The following is a 22,246-nucleotide window of genomic DNA, read 5'->3' as shown; positions in this document are numbered from 1 at the left end:
CTTCTTTTAAAAGACAGCTTGATTTCCTAATACCAAATAGCCAGGGCCCTTCAGGTGCTTTCTCAGAGGAAGTGCCCAGGCACCCAGCTGTGTTCAGGGCCCTCCTAAATCAAGTTTTCACACCTCAGGGTTGACAGAAGCTCATCAGGCGGATCTTACTGTAGCCGAGTTGGCACCATTATCAGCAGGAATTGAGCTTAGGAGTTCAAAGGACCAGCAATCTCTTCAGTTGGCAACTTTAAACTCCTGCTGAACTGTTACTTATAAAATAATTCATAAACTGCTATATTTGTCATATTTCCTGTGTTGCAAGGCTGTCAGGCCCTTCAAACTCACAGAGGGTGTCGGACCTTGCCTGGCACTGGTACTGAGAAGATTTCAGAACATTCTGAGTTATGGGCTGTCAATTAGGCAGGTACAAAATAAACTGGGGATAACACCGGGGTGTTTGGTATCATTGTGCTGGATAAATCCAGACTGACCTGAAAATGCTATTAAATCTGCCCTGACCTGTACGGTTAGGTGAGACAGAGCCCATATACGGTTAGATATGATTTTTGGTTCCCAGTAGAAGGGGGAGGGCTCATCTAATGTTCTAAGGGGGTGTGTGGTTCCCACTCTCACTCCTTACTACTGTGTCAGGGTTACAAAAATGGGAGAGGACCCAAAATCAATGTCCTCAACTTTGAAACATCATCCCGATTACATCCTTGCCAGCTTGAGGACATGCTGGCATCCGGCTTGTTTGGACTTTGACGCTGAGTTCTCCACTCTGAAACCAAGGACTTAGCATTTCTTTTCCAAAAGGACGCTTTCACCTGAGCTTAAGTATCAGTTTATTTCTTCCTCTATTTTTATTTTCATACTGTGCTACTAATGTCTCTATAATTGTTGATTTTAATGATTTTCTGTATATATTAATTATTTATATTGCATTTATAATAAACGACTAAAAAGTAATTTATTTGTTCAGCTACCCCTGCTATTCAGCCGCACAAACAGAACCCTAGCTTCTGAAGAGTCGCTACTACTGTTGATAGCTAGATAAAATAGAGTGTGTTTAACCATTTTATTTGCAGGTATTAGGGTCCGTGTAGTGAGGTCTCCTACCCTTCTGTAGGAGTGGTGGCAGTTATACCCTGAAATAGTGTGAAAATTGTATTACTGTAATTCAAAAGCTCCCTTCTAGTCCTTCTGCTGCCAAAATTCCAGCGGTTTCTGCGCACCAATTGCGACCACAGATTGCACGGTCTGTGCGCTGAAACCGATTGAAAGGCATTCTGCGGTCTGGCCACTAGGGGCCGTGTGACAAACTCCACCATGGATAAGTGGTCTCCTGGGTTTCTAGACCACCAGGGAGTGAGATATGAGCTTCACCACAGACAAGTGGTCTCCAAGATCCACCAGAGACAAGTGGTCTCCTGGGTTTCTAGACCACCAGGGAGTGAGATATGAGCTCCACCACACACAAGTGGTCTCCTGGCTTCCTAGACCACCAGGAAGTGAGATATTAGCTCCATTATAAAACATGTGCTCTCCTGGCTTCCTAGAGCACCAGGAAGTAAAATACGAGCTCTACCATACACAAGTGGCCTCCTGGCTTCCTAGACCACCGGGAACTGAGATATCATATCCACTATAAACATGCGTTCTCCTTGTCAGGAACCGGCCTCGTCGCAAGCCTGCAGATACGGTTCCTGACTGCGGGTTTGACCAGATCGAAAGGGGAGCAGCCTTATTCAAGCTACAAAATCACAAACACTGGTTCGCACGACAGCCGGGGGCCCCAGCCTCTCTCACTTGCTGGGGCCCCCAAACCACCATGCGATACCCAGAGGGAAATGTGGGCGAGCCCTGGCTCTCTCACCTCCAGGGACTTCACCCCTGGTTAGGGAGGGGACTGTGTGGGAGATGCCTACACACGGCGGTCCCTGTAAAAGATGTAATCAACGATTACTTCCAACCAAGCCTCCCACCTGAATGCTAATTTATGCAGATCCTGCTAGATCGGTATGGCAGGCAAAGGGTGTATGACCGTACACCTGATTGGCTGACTGGCGCCTGCTGGCGAGATAGAGGTAGGAAATTGCCTGAACTGGTAGTGAGCAATTGTGTGTGTTGCAGTTTGCATTCAGTTTAGAGGTGATGGGGGTGAAGTCCCTGGAGGTGAGAGAGCCAGGGCTCGCCCACATTTCCCTCTGGGTATCGCATGGTGGTTTGGGGGCCCCAGCAAGTGAGAGAGGTTGGGGCCCCCGGCTGTCGTGCGAACCAGTGTTTGTGATTTTAAATTTTTGTTTTGCAGCTTCCAGGATGCTGTTGACAGGTGAGTGATTAGGGAGGGGACTGTGTGGGAGATGCCTACACGCGGCGGTCCCTGTAAAAGATGTAATCAACGATTACTTCCAACCAAGCCTCCCACCTGAATGCTAATTTATGCAGATCCTGCTAGATCGGTATAGCAGGGTGTATGACCGTACACCTGATTGGCTGACTGGCGCCTGCTGGCCAGATAGAGGTAGGAAATTGCCTGAACTGGTAGTGAGCGATTGTGTGTGTTGTTATTCAAGCTACAGCAAGGCTGTCGCCCCTCAAAGCACTTCTCACTGCCACTACTAGCTGCTGCTAGACAATTCAGCGATTCCCACTCTGCTGTCGAGTGATTTGCACGCAGTCTGCGTTTTCGTATTCGGGTCAGCTTTGCCCTTTAGGCCGAATACGGGAACGCCACGCACACACACACACACACACACACACACACACACACACACACACACACACACACACACACACACACACACACACACACACACACACACACACACACACACACACACACACACACACACACACACACACACACACACACACACACACACACACACACACACACACACTACAATCGTACAGTAGCAAGGCACAATCAGGCACTAGACTAGTAACGTAAATTACACTGCAGTCTCTCTGGGCTATGAGCGTTGGCTTAGTACAGCAGAAGTCAAACTTATTAAATAACGATTTAATATTCCAAAAAAAAGTGGAAAAATGCAGAAGATAATATATACACAAGATTTACAAAAAACAAAGTAAAAAATACAAAATAAAAAAGTTACAAAAATACACAAGACAAGTTGCACAAAATAAAACGGGAATAAACAGAAATTGAACTTTTACCAGCGCAAATGTCCAACCGTGGAGGGACACGAATTTTCTGATTCGCTCAGGATCAGCTCTAGCTATGCGCTACCCTCAGGAGAAGAAGATGATTTTTAGGCATTTGGCCCTGCCTTTTATGCTGGGAGATATGCCTGGAGGCTGCAATTTCATTGGGAAGGGGAGGAACTAGTTTTAACTAACTTTCCAGACATTTCTCATCTCCCCCATAGATCTAATTTCCACCGGTAAAATTATATTTACACACATCAAAAGACTTTTTGAGTAAGGCTTCCAACTTCTTCAACATTCCAGCTGGCTGTCATATGTAAACTTCAAACATTCCTGTGTTAGCTTCCAACTGTCCAGACTTATTTCATCTGTTTGTATTTTGGCTTGTTTACATATACACAAAGTTCAAAGCAATGCGAGATCCAGGACAGAATAGAGGGTCGTTACCTAATTACCTGTATCCAGAGGAACTGAATGCAAATGTAGTGTCATTGACATACAGACAATCACATTAGCAGTTCCTGCTCTACTGTTCACCTTCAGATGCAAATGTACTATTTCCAGGCGACACTACAATCTTTCATAGCCCCCCACATGTGAACAAACAAGATGGAGGCTACCTTAGATACTAATTAAAAAAAGGTACCCATGTTCTGCATATTACCGTACATATCATAATCACCACATATATCCTCACACTCCTGGCTTCCTAAACCACCCTGAAGTGATGTATGAGCGCCTCTATAAAACAAGTGGTCTCCTGGCTTCCTAGACCACCAGGAAGTGAGATATCAGCTCTACTATAAACATGTGCTCTCTTGGCTTCCTAGTCCACCTTGGAGAGAGATATGAGCTCCACTATAAAACAGGCCTGGGGTAACTGCCCCTTTCCACCCCTCCTCTATTAGAGCATTTGTGAAGTGTAATCTGGGAGTTTCAGCATTGTACATTATGCACTAAGCACAGCTGTACGGAAAATCAAAGCCTTCCCTTCACCTCGGATTATACGGTGAAAACCAATCGGCGGAAACATCTATTCCCAGCTCTGGTTCCTCCCCGCGGATCAGCCTAAGGTCACTCATTAAAATTCTGCGCCTTAGGTTTAATCTCTAGCCAAACCATTCAATCGATATTAAGAAGCTTGCAAATGCCAAGGCTCTTGTTATTGTGAGGGAAGGAAAAAAGGTTAAAACCAGCCTTTTGCAAGTAAAATGCCTCTTACGCCTTTCCTCAGACTGCCTACTCACTACAGCTCCCTTAACCACGTCTGCACTGCGGATGGAAATCTACTGCATGCTTGGACAGGTTTTTTTCTGACATAAGGAAGATTTTCAGAGCAGTGCCCCTGTAACCTCCCTGCTGATCCCTGACTAAGGTGGACAGCTGCTATGTAACTCTACTTCATGTTCAACACTGACACAAGATCCTGGACACTGCAAGGCCACAGAACACACCACACTGACACAAGATCCCGGACACTACAAGGCCACAGAACACACCCAGACCAACACAAGACACAGGGTCTGGACACTACATGGCCACAGGACACACCACCCACCAACAATGACATTTCAGGAAGTAAAGAAGATATAGGTCTCACCTGATCTTGAAACATGGCGCCACCGAAGGCCCAGACGGCAGCAAACACAAAGTAGAGCTCATACAGCTCCTTGGGGCAGTCAGGTGGGGTGTTCTCTTTGGTCAGAAGACATTCCAGGAGGTAACACAACATCTGCACCATGCTCTGCTCCGGGATTGGTATGATCTTCTTGAACCTGTTCAGTAGGAGAGATTTATGTGGATTGTACACACGCTACCCCCATGTCCAAGGATCTGCCTACATGTTGTGGTAACATGAGGATACAAGCAGTGGAAAGCCACACATTCAACACCCGCGTCTAAGGATCTGCCTACACGTTGTGGTAACATGGGAATACAAGCAGTGGAAAGCCACACATTCTACACCCGTGTCCAAGGATCTGCCTACACGTTGTGGTAACATGGGGATACAAGCAGTGGAAAGCCACACATTCTACACCCGTGTCCAAGGATCAGCCTACACGTTGTGGTAACATGGGAATACAAGCAGTGGAAAGCCACACATGCTACATCCGTGTCCATGGATCTGCCTACACATTGTGGTAGCATGAGGATACAAGCAGTGGACAGCCATACACGGCTACACACATATCCTGGGATCTGCCTACACGTTGTGGTAACACCTACCTGCACTTACATGAGGATACAAGCAGTGGACAGTCACACACACTACACCCATGTCCAAGGATCTGCCTACACATTGTGGTAACACCTACCAGCACTTAAATGAGGATACAAGCAGTAGTCAGCCACACACAACTACTAAATGGGACAATAGTGTCAATATATAGCTGGAAAAAGACCTTCAATGGAGACTGGAGCCAGGGCCGGGCCGAGGCAGAGGTGAGAGAGGTTCCAGCCTCAGGGCGCAGTGTAGGAGGGGACACACTCAGTTCAGCTATCATTCACCTCAGAAGACATGGGAAGACGTCCATATCTGAGGATCATCTCAGAGAACATGGGAAGACGTCCATATCTGAGGATCATCTCAGAGGACATAAGAAGATGTCCATATCTGAGGATCATCTCAGAGGTCATGGGGAGACGCCAATATCTGATGATCATCTCAGAGGACATGGGAAGACGTCCATATCTGACGATCATTTCAGAGGACATGGAAAGACGTCCATATCTGATGATCATCTCAGAGGACATGGGAAGACGTCCATATCTGACGATCATCTCAGAGAACATGGGAAGACGTCCATATCTGAGGATCATTTCAAAGGACATGGGAAGATGCCCATATCGGACGATCATCTCAGAGGACATGGGAAGACGTCCATATCTGAGGATCAACTCAGAGGACATAGGAAAACGTCCATATCTGACGATCATCTCAGAGGACATGGGAAGACGTCCATATCTGACGATCATCTCAGAGGACATGGGAAGACGTCCATATCTGACGATCATCTCAGAGGACATGGGAAGACGCCCATATCTGACGATCATCTCAGAGAACATGGGAAGACGTCCATATCTGAGGATCATTTCAGAGGACATGGGAAGATGCCCATATCGGACGATCATCTCAGAGGACATGGGAAGACGTCCATATCTGAGGATCAACTCAGAGGACATGGGAAGACGTCCATATCTGAGGATCATCTCAGAGAACATGGGAAGACGTCCATATCTGAGGATCATCTCAGAGGACATAGGAAAACGTCCATATCTGAGGATCATCTCAGAGAACATGGGAAGACGTCCATATCTGAGGATCATCTCAGAGGTCATAGGAAGACGTCCATATCTGAGGATCATCTCAGAGGACATGGGAAGACGCCCATATCGGACGATCATCTCAGAGGACATGGGAAGACATCCATATCTGAGGATCATCTCGAGGACCTGGGAAGACGTCGATATCTGAGGATCATTTCAGAGGACATGGGAAAACATCCATATCTGAGGATCATTTCAGAGGACATGGGAAGACATCCATATCTGAGGATTATATTAGAATGCATGGGAAGACGTCCATATCCGACGATCATCTCAGAGAACATGGGAAGACGTCCATATCTGACGATCATCTCAGAGGACATGGGAAGACGCCCATATCGGACAATCATCTCAGAGGACATGGGAAGACGTCCATATCTGAGGATCAACTCAGAGGACATAGGAAAATGTCCATATCTGACGATCATCTCAGAGGACATGGGAAGACGTCCATATCGGACGATCATCTCAGAGGACATGGGAAGACATCCATATCTGAGGATCATCTCGAGGACCTGGGAAGACGTCGATATCTGAGGATCATTTCAGAGGACATGGGAAGACATCCATATCTGAGGATCATTTCAGAGGACATGGGAAGACATCCATATCTGAGGATTATATTAGAATGCATGGGAAGACGTCCATATCCGACGATCATCTCAGAGAACATGGGAAGATGTCCATATCTGAGGATCATCTCAGAGGACATGGGAAGACGCCCATATCGGACAATCATCTCAGAGGACATGGGAAGACATCCATATCTGAGGATCAACTCAGAGGACATAGGAAAACGTCCATATCTGAGGATCATCTCAGAGAACATGGGAAGACGTCCATATCTGAGGATCATCTCAAAGGACATGGGAAGACGCCCATATCGGACAATCATCTCAGAGGACATGGGAAGACATCCATATCTGAGGATCATCTCGAGGACCTGGGAAGACGTCGATATCTGAGGATCATTTCAGAGGACATGGGAAGACATCCATATCTGAGGATCATTTCAGAGGACATGGGAAGACATCCATATCTGAGGATCATTTCAGAGGACATGGGAAGACATCCATATCTGAGGATTATATTAGAATGCATGGGAAGACGTCCATATCCGACGATCATCTCAGAGGACATGGGAAGACATCCATATCTGAGGATCAACTCAGAGGACATAGGAAAACGTCCATATCTGACGATCATCTCAGAGAACATGGGGAGACGTCCATATCTGAGGATCATCTCAGAGGTCAAAGGAAGACGTCCATATCTGAGGATCATCTCAGAGGTCAAAGGAAGACGTCCATATCTGAGGATCATCTCAGAGGATATGGGAAGACGCCCATATCGGACGATCATCTCAGAGGTCATGGGAAGACGTCCATATCTGAGGATCATCTCAGAGGACATGGGAAGACGCCCATATCGGACAATCATCTCAGAGGACATGGGAAGACATCCATATCTGAGGATCAACTCAGAGGACATAGGAAAACGTCCATATCTGACGATCATCTCAGAGAACATGGGAAGACGTCCATATCTGAGGATCATCTCAGAGGTCATAGGAAGACGTCCATATCTGAGGATCATCTCAGAGGACATGGGAAGACGCCCATATCGGACGATCATCTCAGAGGACATGGGAAGACATCCATATCTGAGGATCATCTCGAGGACCTGGGAAGACGTCGATATCTGAGGATCATTTCAGAGGACATGGGAAGACATCCATATCTGAGGATCATTTCAGAGGACATGGGAAGACATCCATATCTGAGGATTATATTAGAATGCATGGGAAGACGTCCATATCCGACGATCATCTCAGAGAACATGGGAAGACGTCCATATCTGACGATCATCTCAGAGGACATGGGAAGACGCCCATATCGGACAATCATCTCAGAGGACATGGGAAGACGTCCATATCTGAGGATCAACTCAGAGGACATAGGAAAATGTCCATATCTGACGATCATCTCAGAGGACATGGGAAGACGCCCATATCGGACGATCATCTCAGAGGACATGGGAAGACATCCATATCTGAGGATCAACTCAGAGGACATAGGAAAACGTCCATATCTGACAATCATCTCAGAGAACATGGGGAGACGTCCATATCTGAGGATCATCTCAGAGGTCAAAGGAAGACGTCCATATCTGAGGATCATCTCAGAGGTCAAAGGAAGACGTCCATATCTGAGGATCATCTCAGAGGATATGGGAAGACGCCCATATCGGACGATCATCTCAGAGGTCATGGGAAGACGTCCATATCTGAGGATCATCTCAGAGGACATGGGAAGACGCCCATATCGGACAATCATCTCAGAGGACATGGGAAGACATCCATATCTGAGGATCAACTCAGAGGACATAGGAAAACGTCCATATCTGACGATCATCTCAGAGAACATGGGAAGACGTCCATATCTGAGGATCATCTCAGAGGTCATAGGAAGACGTCCATACCTGAGGATCATCTCAGAGGGCATGGGAAGACGCCCATATCGGACGATCATCTCAGAGGACATGGGAAGACATCCATATCTGAGGATCATCTCGAGGACCTGGGAAGACGTCGATATCTGAGGATCATTTCAGAGGACATGGGAAGACATCCATATCTGAGGATCATTTCAGAGGACATGGGAAGACATCCATATCTGAGGATTATATTAGAATGCATGGGAAGACGTCCATATCCGACGATCATCTCAGAGAACATGGGAAGACGTCCATATCCGACGATCATCTCAGAGAACATGGGAAGACGTCCATATCTGACGATCATCTCAGAGGACATGGGAAGACGCCATATCGGACAATCATCTCAGAGGACATGGGAAGACGTCTATATCTGAGGATCAACTCAGAGGACATAGGAAAATGTCCATATCTGACGATCATCTCAGAGGACATGGGAAGACGTCCATATCTGACGATTATCTCAGAGGACATGGGAAGACACCCATATCGGACGATCATCTCAGAGGACATGGGAAGACATCCATATCTGAGGATCAACTCAGAGGACATAGGAAAACGTCCATATCTGAGGATCATCTCAGAGAACATGGGAAGACGCCCATATCGGACGATCATCTCAGAGGTCATGCGAAGACGTCCATATCTGAGGATCATCTCAGAGGACATGGGAAGACACCCATATCGGACGATCATCTCAGAGGACATGGGAAGACATCCATATCTGAGGATCATCTCAGAGGTCAAAGGAAGACGTCCATATCTGAGGATCATCTCAGAGGACATGGGAAGACGCCCATATCGGACGATCATCTCAGAGGTCATGCGAAGACGTCCATATCTGAGGATCATCTCAGAGGACATGGGAAGACGCCCATATCGGACAATCATCTCAGAGGACATGTGAAGACGTCCATATCTGAGGATCAACTCAGAGGACATAGGAAAATGTCTATATCTGACGATCATCTCAGAGGACATGGGAAGACGTCCATATCTGATGATCATCTCAGAGGACATGGGAAGACGCCCATATCTGACGATCATCTCAGAGGACATGGGAAGACATCCATATCTGAGTATCAACTCAGAGGACATAGGAAAACGTCCATATCTGACGATCATCTCAGAGAACATGGGAAGACGTCCATATCTGAGGATCATCTCAGAGGACATGGGAAGACATCCATATCTGAGGATCAACTCAGAGGACATAGGAAAACGTCCATATCTGACGATCATCTCAGAGAACATGGGGAGACGTCCATATCTGAGGATCATCTCAGAGGTCAAAGGAAGACGTCCATATCTGAGGATCATCTCAGAGGTCAAAGGAAGACGTCCATATCTGAGGATCATCTCAGAGGATATGGGAAGACGCCCATATCGGACGATCATCTCAGAGGTCATGGGAAGACGTCCATATCTGAGGATCATCTCAGAGGACATGGGAAGACGCCCATATCGGACAATCATCTCAGAGGACATGGGAAGACATCCATATCTGAGGATCAACTCAGAGGACATAGGAAAACGTCCATATCTGACGATCATCTCAGAGAACATGGGAAGACGTCCATATCTGAGGATCATCTCAGAGGTCATAGGAAGACGTCCATATCTGAGGATCATCTCAGAGGACATGGGAAGACGCCCATATCGGACGATCATCTCAGAGGACATGGGAAGACATCCATATCTGAGGATCATCTCGAGGACCTGGGAAGACGTCGATATCTGAGGATCATTTCAGAGGACATGGGAAGACATCCATATCTGAGGATCATTTCAGAGGACATGGGAAGACATCCATATCTGAGGATTATATTAGAATGCATGGGAAGACGTCCATATCCGACGATCATCTCAGAGAACATGGGAAGACGTCCATATCTGACGATCATCTCAGAGGACATGGGAAGACGCCCATATCGGACAATCATCTCAGAGGACATGGGAAGACGTCCATATCTGAGGATCAACTCAGAGGACATAGGAAAATGTCCATATCTGACGATCATCTCAGAGGACATGGGAAGACGCCCATATCGGACGATCATCTCAGAGGACATGGGAAGACATCCATATCTGAGGATCAACTCAGAGGACATAGGAAAACGTCCATATCTGACGATCATCTCAGAGAACATGGGGAGACGTCCATATCTGAGGATCATCTCAGAGGTCAAAGGAAGACGTCCATATCTGAGGATCATCTCAGAGGTCAAAGGAAGACGTCCATATCTGAGGATCATCTCAGAGGATATGGGAAGACGCCCATATCGGACGATCATCTCAGAGGTCATGGGAAGACGTCCATATCTGAGGATCATCTCAGAGGACATGGGAAGACGCCCATATCGGACAATCATCTCAGAGGACATGGGAAGACATCCATATCTGAGGATCAACTCAGAGGACATAGGAAAACGTCCATATCTGACGATCATCTCAGAGAACATGGGAAGACGTCCATATCTGAGGATCATCTCAGAGGTCATAGGAAGACGTCCATACCTGAGGATCATCTCAGAGGGCATGGGAAGACGCCCATATCGGACGATCATCTCAGAGGACATGGGAAGACATCCATATCTGAGGATCATCTCGAGGACCTGGGAAGACGTCGATATCTGAGGATCATTTCAGAGGACATGGGAAGACATCCATATCTGAGGATCATTTCAGAGGACATGGGAAGACATCCATATCTGAGGATTATATTAGAATGCATGGGAAGACGTCCATATCCGACGATCATCTCAGAGAACATGGGAAGACGTCCATATCCGACGATCATCTCAGAGAACATGGGAAGACGTCCATATCTGACGATCATCTCAGAGGACATGGGAAGACGCCCATATCGGACAATCATCTCAGAGGACATGGGAAGACGTCTATATCTGAGGATCAACTCAGAGGACATAGGAAAATGTCCATATCTGACGATCATCTCAGAGGACATGGGAAGACGTCCATATCTGACGATTATCTCAGAGGACATGGGAAGACACCCATATCGGACGATCATCTCAGAGGACATGGGAAGACATCCATATCTGAGGATCAACTCAGAGGACATAGGAAAACGTCCATATCTGAGGATCATCTCAGAGAACATGGGAAGACGCCCATATCGGACGATCATCTCAGAGGTCATGCGAAGACGTCCATATCTGAGGATCATCTCAGAGGACATGGGAAGACACCCATATCGGACGATCATCTCAGAGGACATGGGAAGACATCCATATCTGAGGATCATCTCAGAGGTCAAAGGAAGACGTCCATATCTGAGGATCATCTCAGAGGACATGGGAAGACGCCCATATCGGATGATCATCTCAGAGGTCATGCGAAGACGTCTATATCTGAGGATCATCTCAGAGGACATGGGAAGACGCCCATATCGGACAATCATCTCAGAGGACATGTGAAGACGTCCATATCTGAGGATCAACTCAGAGGACATAGGAAAATGTCTATATCTGACGATCATCTCAGAGGACATGGGAAGACGTCCATATCTGATGATCATCTCAGAGGACATGGGAAGACGCCCATATCTGACGATCATCTCAGAGGACATGGGAAGACATCCATATCTGAGGATCATCTCAGAGGACATGGGAAGACGCCCATATCTGACGATCATCTCAGAGGACATGGGAAGACATCCATATCTGAGTATCAACTCAGAGGACATAGGAAAATGTCTATATCTGACGATCATCTCAGAGGACATGGGAAGACGTCCATATCTGAGGATCATCTCAGAGGACATGGGAAGACGCCCATATCTGACGATCATCTCAGAGGACATGGGAAGGCATCCATATCTGAGTATCAACTCAGAGGACATAGGAAAACGTCCATATCTGACGATCATCTCAGAGAACATGGGAAGACGTCCATATCTGAGGATCATCTCAGAGGACATGGGAAGACATCCATATCTGAGGATCATCTCAGACGACATGGGAAGAGGTCCATATCTGAGGATCATCTCAGAGGACATAGGAAGACATCCCTATCTGAGGATCATCTCAGAGGACATGGGAAGACGTCGATATATGAGGATCATCTCAGAGGTCATGGGAAGACGTCCATATCTGAGGATCATCTCAGAGGACATGGGAAGACGCCCATATCTGACGATCATCTCAGAGGACATGGGAAGACATCCATATCTGAGTATCAACTCAGAGGACATAGGAAAACGTCCATATCTGACGATCATCTCAGAGAACATGGGAAGACGTCCATATCTGAGGATCATCTCAGAGGACATGGGAAGACATCCATATCTGAGGATCATCTCAGACGACATGGGAAGAGGTCCATATCTGAGGATCATCTCAGAGGACATAGGAAGACATCCCTATCTGAGGATCATCTCAGAGGACATGGGAAGACGTCGATATATGAGGATCATCTCGAGGACCTGGGAAGACATCAATATCTGCGGATCATCTCAGAGGACATGGTAGGATGCCCATATGTGACTATCATCTCAGAATATAAATAACAGCAAATGAGCCACATTAAATAAAAAGATGCCATAGATGATTGTAGTCACAACTCAAGACAAAAGAAAAAGCCATCCATATAGCAAGTAGTGATAATAATAAATTGTAATACACTAGGTACCAACAAAATATGAACAAGTTTATTAGGGACTTATCCCTTTAAAATCAAATAAAACACATAGCAAGGGATACAAGCTTGCTGACACAGCAAAAACGACACATACAATAATGGTCATCAGCCACAAAATAAAATGTAATATTGCACAGTATAACGGAAACTCGTCTTAAAGTAAATGCATTCATATAGAGTACAGCAGTCCTCCTATCAGTGTCCCTCAAGTAAATTTGTATGCCGGCTAAATGGAGAGTAAAACCACCGGAGTGTGTAAAGGGTGGAAAAAGGAAAAAGAGGAAGCTTACCACAAAAGTCCCCGTTTGACAGCCTAGCCAGTACCCCTGCTAGATCTCACATGTTCCGCAGACCCCTCTGCTTCTTCGGAGATATCCGAACATGTGAGATCTAGCGGGGGTACTGGCTAATTTACTGCAATGTACACAGCACAGTTATTCCTGTAAAAATATTAGCAAAATGGGTGTCCAGAGACCCTCATAAAATGTGTGCCCATGCCTTGCATCACTGGTTGGCCAAAGCTGGTCTTAACCAGACCCTACTAACCAACCCCAACCCTGTCATCACAGAGGGACTGTAGGCAGACACAGAAGGTTGTGTGTAAGTGGCCACCATTATACAAAGCTGGAGGTTGTGGCTATGCTGTAACTTCACAAACTAGGAGACAATCATGCAGAGGATGTAGAGGTGGGAATACAAGAGAGACAGACATCAAGCAGAAGCCCTAATTAACAATACATTATTCCTGGTGCTGGTGGAGGGGCTTAGGAAATGGAGAGGCCAGCCTACCTGCTCCGCAGGGTGTCCAGGCACAAGGGGAGGTACTTGTCAAATAGAATGGTCAGATTGGCTCTCTCTGATTGGACCTCCCTCTTGTCGATCCAGCTGGTGACTGGCGGGTTCCATCCCAGATCCGCAGGGTTGATGTATAGGATGCCTACAAGGCAAATATCAGAGAGATAATAATTATCTCTTAAACACCAATCATACCTTCTACTGTTCCATCAAAAGCGTCAATACATCAGATTGGCTGCTATGAGAACAACGAATAATGCCTGGCAAGTCATGTGACGTCACTGTACTGGGCAGCCATCAGGACAAGGCTGCATGGAGGTGAGGAATGGAAGAGCGAGGCGGGCAGGAGGGCTGTGAGAGGCAAGTATAAAACTGGTGGGAGGGGCATGGCATGGCTGCATGGAGGTGAGGAATGGAAGAGCGAGGCGGGCAGGAGGGCTGTGAGAGGTAAGTATAAAACTAGTGGGAGGGGCATGGCATGGCTGCATGGAGGTGAGGAACGGAAGAGCGAAGCAGACAGGGGCGCTGTGAGAGGTGAGTATTAAACTGGTGGCAGGGGCATGGCATGGATTTAAGTGCTCTGAAACTAGATCATGCATAAAACCAATAGAGTATGGTACAGGGCTGATGGTTTCATGCGATAAAGGACTTCAGTGGAAATGGATTGTGGGTAAGACAGCTGTCGAGTGGAGTTCGTGGGACAACAATGTGGACTGTAATATAAATGGTGGCAGGACATCAGTAGAAATGTATTGTGGGTATGAAGACTGGTGAGTGGAGGGTGTGGCACAAGAGCAGGAACTGGGATATAAATAGTGGCAGGACATCAGTAGAAATGGATTGTGGGTAGGATGACTGGTGAGTGGAGGGTGTGGCACAAGAGCAGGAACTGAGATATAAATAGTGGCAGGATATCAGTAGAAATGGATTGTGGGTAGGATGACTGGTGAGTGGAGGGTGTGGCACGAGAGCAGGAACTGGGATATAAATAGTGGCAGGACATCAGTAGAAATGGATTGTGGGTAGGAAGACTGGTGAGTGGAGGGTGTGGCACAAGAGCAGGAACTGGGATATAAATGGTGGCAGGACATCCGTAGAAATGGATTGTGGGTAGGATGACTGGTGAGTGGAGGGTGTGGCACGAGAGCAGGAACTGGGATATACATAGTGGCAGGACATCAGTAGAAATGGATTGTGGGTAGGATGACTGGTGAGTGGAGGGTGTGGCACGAGAGCAGGAACTGGGATATAAATAGTGGCAGGACATCAGTATAAATGTATTGTGGGTAGGATGACTGGTGAGTGGAGGGTGTGGCACAGGAGCAGGAACTGGGATATACATAGTGGCAGGACATCAGTAGAAATGGATTGTGGGTAGGAAGACTGGTGAGTGGAGGGTGTGGCACGAGAGCAGGAACTGGGATATACATAGTGGCAGGACATCAGTAGAGACGGATTGTGGGTAGGATGACTGGTGAGAGGAGGGTGTGGCACGAGAGCAGGAACTGGGATATAAATAGTGGCAGGACATCAGTAGAAATGTATTGTGGGTATGAAGACTGGTGAGTGGAGGGTGTGGCACAAGAGCAGGAACTGGGATATAAATAGTGGCAGGACATCAGTAGAAATGTAGACAAGACAAGACAAGACAAATAACATTTATATTGCGCTTTTCTCCTTGCGGACTCAAAGCGCCAGAGCAGAGCAGCAGCCACTAGGGCGCGCTCTATTGGCAGTAGCAGTGTAAGGGAGACTTGTCAAAGGTCTCCTACTGAATAGGTGCTGGCTTACTGAACAGGCAGAGCCGAGATTCGAACCCTGGTCTCCCGTGTCAGAGGCAGAACCCTTAACCATTACAGCCATCAGCCAAATGTATTGTGAGTAGGATGACTGGTGAGTAAAGGGTGTGGCACAAGAGCAGGAACTGGGATATAAATAGTCGCAGGACATCAGTAGAAATGGATTGTGGGTATGAAGACTGGTGACTGGAGGGTGTGGCACAAGAGCAGGAACTGGAATAAAAATAGTGGAGATCGGCACCATCTGTTGTATTCAGCTCAATAAATTTATTATAAAGACATCTTGACAATACAAAACGACGTTTCGGAGGAGAAACCTCCTTTATCAAGTTCCTGTCAGTGTCACTTGATAAAGGAGGTTTCTCCTCCGAAACGTCGTTTTGTATTGTCAAGATGTCTTTATAATAAATTTATTGAGCTGAATACAACAGATGGTGCCAATCTCCACTTCTTCGTTGCAAGCTGATCCTGAGTGCTGCAGGACCTAAGATCTGGCACATCGATCTACATCATTGGGGAGTGCTGTCCATTACAAAGTTTTGAGGGATAAAAATAGTGGCAGGACATCAGTAGAAATGGATTGTGGGTAGGATGACTGGTGAGTGGAGGGCGTGGCATGAGAGCAGGAACTGGGATATACATAGTGGCAGGACATCAGTAGAAATGGATTGTGGGTAGGATGACTGGTGAGTGGAGGGCGTGGCATGAGAGCAGGAACTGGGATATAAATAGTGTCAGGACATCAGTAGAAATGGATTGTGGGTAGGATGACTGGTGAGTGGAAGGCGTGGCACGAGAGCAGGAACTGGGATATACATAGTGGCAGGACATCAGTAGAAATGGATTGTGGGTAGGATGACTGGTGAGTGGAGGGCGTGGCATGAGAGCAGGAACTGGGATATACATAGTGGCAGGACATCAGTAGAAATGGATTGTGGGTAGGATGACTGGTGAGTGGAGGGCGTGGCATGAGAGCAGGAACTGGGATATAAATAGTGTCAGGACATCAGTAGAAATGGATTGTGGGTAGGATGACTGGTGAGTGGAAGGCGTGGCACGAGAGCAGGAACTGGGATATACATAGTGGCAGGACATCAGTAGAAATGGATTGTGGGTAAGACGACTGACACATGGAACAGACATACTCAGACTATGAACCCCTTCTGATATCGGGGAGACACATACCTGCTCTGGAGACAGTGGCAGGTGTGGCAGTGCGCAGGTGGCTGATCTCAAACACCAGTCTCATGGTTGGATTCAGTGGTATACGTTCATTACTGGCCAGGGTCAAAACCTGCACAAAACATGATACAAAAACTTGTCACTAACTTCCCACCGAACGTGGAGTACAAACCTCATTAATGCAGCAAGGAGCACTGTGGTGTCAGCACTTCCGTGGAAGGAGATGAGGAGACACAAGCCCCCTACCTCACTCACCCACCGAGACACTAAGATAAACGGTCTGGTGGTATCGGTAAAAAGAAACATAACTGGGGTAAGTTAAATACAGATATTCTTTTGTCATACAGGTCACATATTTCACAAGTCCGAGGCTATAGGAGCATCGTCCAATCATTATGGCTGTTGCGAAGGAAGCAGAGGACGGGTGAAGAACACAGAGGAGGACTTCTATGGTGACACAGCAGAACTATACGGTGATCTTCAAAATGCCTTGGTAATTGGGTCAGACAATTTCTGGAAACCGCTAATAGTAAGTAACAGTATAGAACGAGATGGCCAGTGACATCCCTCAGGCGAGCGCTTTCCCCCTTCCCCTTGGCTTAGAAATAAGAAGCAATACTTTCTGCACATGAACTTCTCAGCATCATCCCAATCACGTACCTTATTATCATCCATGACGGTATTCAAGGACTCAATCCACATAGGATCAATATCTCCATCAAGAACGATCCACTTGGGTCCATCATGTGTTATGTTGGCCAGTTCACGCATGATTGAAGAGAACAGGCCTGTAACCCGCACAGAATATTAATGAGCATCTCAGTGCCTGAGCATCAGCGTATCAATCCCCACAACATCAGACCACACTACACAGGAGCAAGGAAGAGAGGAAAACCGTGTACAGCCAAATACTCCCATCATTGTATGAGACCTGCAGACTGAACCGATCCCAGAGGACAACCAGGCCTGAGCATGTGGTTCTCAAGAAAATCAAACGAGACCCAAAGCAGAGTAGGTAAATATTACACTGCTCCACTGCGCTACTTTGCAGAAGAGGGAGGAGTTGGCATCCCACGGCTGCTATAATTACACCAATTAGTTTGAGAGTGTTAATATTAATTCTTAATAAACATTTTGGCCCACAACTTAGGATTTGGCCCCTTATGTGAGTTTGACACCCCTGGTGTGATGAGCTGCAGGGCAGCAGATGAGGAAACACAATGTATGGGTTCGTGTTACAGTAATATCGTGCTGCGACTGAGGCACTAGATCCAAAAGGCTGGGTTCACATTTGCGTTAGCAGTCAGGATTTTCCGGACCGGATCCGGAACGTAAACTGTACAAACGGAACGGACGTTTGGCAATCCAATGATAGTCTATGGATGCGTACATACTCGTCTGTTCCACGCGGACCGGATCCGGACACTTTTCCAACTTGCTCTATTTTTCACGTACGTCGGATCCGGCTGCCGCACCCGGACCGGATCCTGACTGCACCATCCGCACAGCTGAACCAATGAGAAACGGAAAGGAGGCAACACACTGGCTAAAAAAATCTGGACGTTCTACCCACTTCCTATGCGTTTTCATGGGCCCAGCGTTTGAGGAGTGGAGCAGCAATGACTTGTGGCTGGAGATATTTGGCAGCATGTCGGACGAAGAGGTGAGGCCCTACACACCTGAGGACATGATTCTACAGGTGCAGCAGCTACCTGCCTTGTGCACCCACCATCTCCTGCGAGGAGCACGCCTTCTTCCCCCATAGTATAGGTAAAGAATGGGAGACAATTCCCAGGTAAAATGAGTACAAAAACACTGGATCAATGGTCCAAACTGCAGTCTCTATATCCAAGGATAGTCTCCACACGTCAGGCTGTCTCCAACAATGACCCCAGGGCTTCTGCAGACCTCCCAGACCCCAATAATTTATATAGTCTGTATCTCTTTAAAAACGGATCCGGATATCAACCTGATCACCTACTGATGAAAAACCGGATGCAAACGGAACGGATCCGGACCGGATCCTGAGTGCAACTGTACGCATCCGTTCCGGATGCACACGGAACGGATCCGGACATCCGTTCCGTTTTTTGCAAAAACCCAAGTGTGAACGGGGCCTATATCACGCCATAAGGAAAATCATTTTACCAGAACACTAAACAGAGGTGACAGAGCAGCCACACGGCAGCCTAGGGGCTGAAAATATACTTTATCAACATGGAGGATGATGTACAAAGACGTGTCATGATGTAACTAATGGATTCGCACCTTAATTTACGAGAGTCAAACTTAAAGTGACACTAAAGTGAAAAAAAAATGTACGATATAATGAATTGTATGTGTAGTACTGATAATTAATAAAGCATTAGTAGCAAAGAAACTAGCCTCATATTTTAATTTATAGATATATAGCTTATTGTTATAACATTGCGTAATTCTCTAATATTTTCCATTACAAGCCACACTCTGTATTTTAAACTATAGCACAAGCACAGCTAATGACCCTTTAGACTCCCCAGGAGTACAAATGTTATCCAAATCTGTCCCCGACTATTTCTTTGGTGTATAAATGCTCCAGAAAGCAGCGACCAAATTGGTTGTGGAGCTCAGAAAAGCTCTTTTGCATAGATAACAACTTAAGGTGGCCATACACTGGTGGATTTGCCATCAGATCGACCAACAGATAGATCCCTCTCTGATCGAATCTGCTGCCTTTACTGCAAACAGATTGTGAACCGATTTCAGCCTGAAACCGTTCACAATCTGTGGTGTTGGTGCTAACTATTTGACAGCAGGTTCGATCCCAGTGATCGAATCTGCTGTCGATCGGCGGGAATCGGCCTAGTGTATGGCCGTACAGGAAACAAAATCTATGCTGCTAATGTTCTATTTCTTAGCTGTACTACACATACAAATCATCATATCATACGTTTATTTTCACTTCAGATTCCCTTTAAGGGAAAATAAATTGATAAAATAAACAATTGTATCTATTCCCCTATTCCTAAAAATGGCTTTTAGATATCCCACAGTTTTAGGCTATGTTTAGAAACTTAAAGTAGATTCATTGTGCGAAACCTTGGGGTGATCCTGGATGGAAATCTAAAACTCAGACAGCAGGTATCAGCTGTCATCAAGTCTTCCTTCTTCCATCTAAGAAATATAGCGAAAATAAAACACCTAATCCCAGCTGAAGACCTACCTGCCCTGGTTCACGCATTTGTATCCTCCCGCCTAGACTACTGCAACGCCCTGTTCATCGGATCTACAGATAAGGTTCTGCGCCCCTTACAGCTAGTACAGAATGCTGCAGCCAGACTCCTAGCCAATGCCCCCCGCAGCTCACACATCACCCCGGTACTGCAATGCCCCCTGCAGCTCACACATCTCCCCAGTACTGCAATGCCCCCGCAGCTCACACATCACCCCAGTACTGCAATGCCCCCCGCAGCTCACACATCACCCCAGTACTGCAAACTCTTCACTGGTTGCCAGTAAAATGGAGAATCAATTTTAAGATCTGCCTGCTGACATTCAAGGCTCTACACCACATGGGACCCAAATACATAGCGGATCTATTGGAACTTTATGCCCCTCCACGCACCCTCCGCTCTGCCAACAAGATAAAGCTGGTTATTCCCAGGATACACCTAACATTTGGTGCTCGGGCCTTTTCCTATGCAGCCCCTACTCTATGGAACTCACTTCCACAATCAGTACGAGAGGCTCCCTCTCTGGACAGCTTTAAAAAAAGGCTAAAAACTCACCTCTTTTCCCGAGCCTTTGAGACTGCATAATGCAGGGTCACAGCGCTTTGAGTCCCCAGGGAGAAAAGCGCTATATAAATATTATTGTTTTTGTTTTGTCTCCATGTAACAGACTGTCCTGCGTCTCAGGTTGCTAAAATATATGAACTTCTGACCTTTTTTGTATCTTTCCCCTGCTCTCAGCAGCCCAGTTGTCTGCCAGGAAAGTATGTTATGGCTGTAATTCTTTATCAGTGAGGAACGCTATAGAGCTACTGATGAAAGAAGAATGTTTATTATTGTGTGGGGCACTGTATATACACATGTCTGTCTCATCATGTCCTTCAATGAGTGTAAAGTCTTACCATTCACAAAGTAACCTCCATCAACTATATAAAGGTGGCCATACACTGATAGATTTGCAGCAGATTCGACCATGAGATAGATTTATGTCAGATGCCTGTCGTGTGAGCCACACACTAGGAACAGAAATTGTTCAAAATCGGCCGTAAATCGATCGAATGGGGAATTTGATAGAATCGATTTCTGATCGATTCTATGGAATCGATCGATGGCTGAAATCGACCAGTGTATGGGCCCCTTAACACATAAAACAACATGCGAGCGGGCACATAACGCACCAGTGGGCATGAACGCTGCACCCGCTAGATTATGCATTATGAGTTACCACACAATGGGCTCGATTCAGAAAGCGGTGCTAACCCAGTTACAGACTTTAGGTGTGATAACCATTGCACCATGCTGGTGAAAAGCCAGTTTAGGCGTGATAAATTTAGGCATGATAAGTTTAGGCGTGATAAGTTTAGATAAGTTTAGATTGCACGCAAAGTCCCGCACGCAAAGCAGCGCCATTAAACTCTATGCGAAGTGAACCAGACTTTGCTAGTGCAAAACTTTTGATCAGCTGTGTACTGCGGTGCTAACCCAGTTGGTGCTTAAACTTATCACACCTAAACTTATCACACCTAAACTTATCACACCTAAACTTATCACGCCTAAACTTATTACGCCTAAACTTATCACGCCTAAACTTATCACGCCTAAACTTACCACGCC

General features: G+C 46.5%; 1 protein-coding gene across 3 annotated transcripts in view; it reads right to left on the bottom strand.

Annotated features, from left to right (window-relative positions):
- The window catches only part of DNAH9 (dynein axonemal heavy chain 9), a 328,292-nt gene that overhangs the window by 160,547 nt on the left and 145,499 nt on the right, over positions 1–22,246 (bottom strand). For all 3 annotated transcript variants that reach the window (XM_068264551.1, XM_068264553.1, XM_068264552.1), the window contains exons 34-37: positions 18,084–18,211; positions 17,427–17,535; positions 14,437–14,584; positions 4,763–4,937 (exon numbers count right to left, since the gene is read on the bottom strand). In XM_068264551.1, the coding sequence (XP_068120652.1) occupies positions 4,763–4,937; positions 14,437–14,584; positions 17,427–17,535; positions 18,084–18,211 (560 nt within the window). The remainder of the gene's footprint in view (positions 1–4,762; positions 4,938–14,436; positions 14,585–17,426; positions 17,536–18,083; positions 18,212–22,246) is intronic.

Source organism: Hyperolius riggenbachi, chromosome 12 (assembly GCF_040937935.1).
Source record: "Hyperolius riggenbachi isolate aHypRig1 chromosome 12, aHypRig1.pri, whole genome shotgun sequence".
NCBI lineage: Eukaryota > Metazoa > Chordata > Amphibia > Anura > Hyperoliidae > Hyperolius > Hyperolius riggenbachi.
This window is presented reverse-complemented; position numbering and strand designations above follow the sequence as displayed.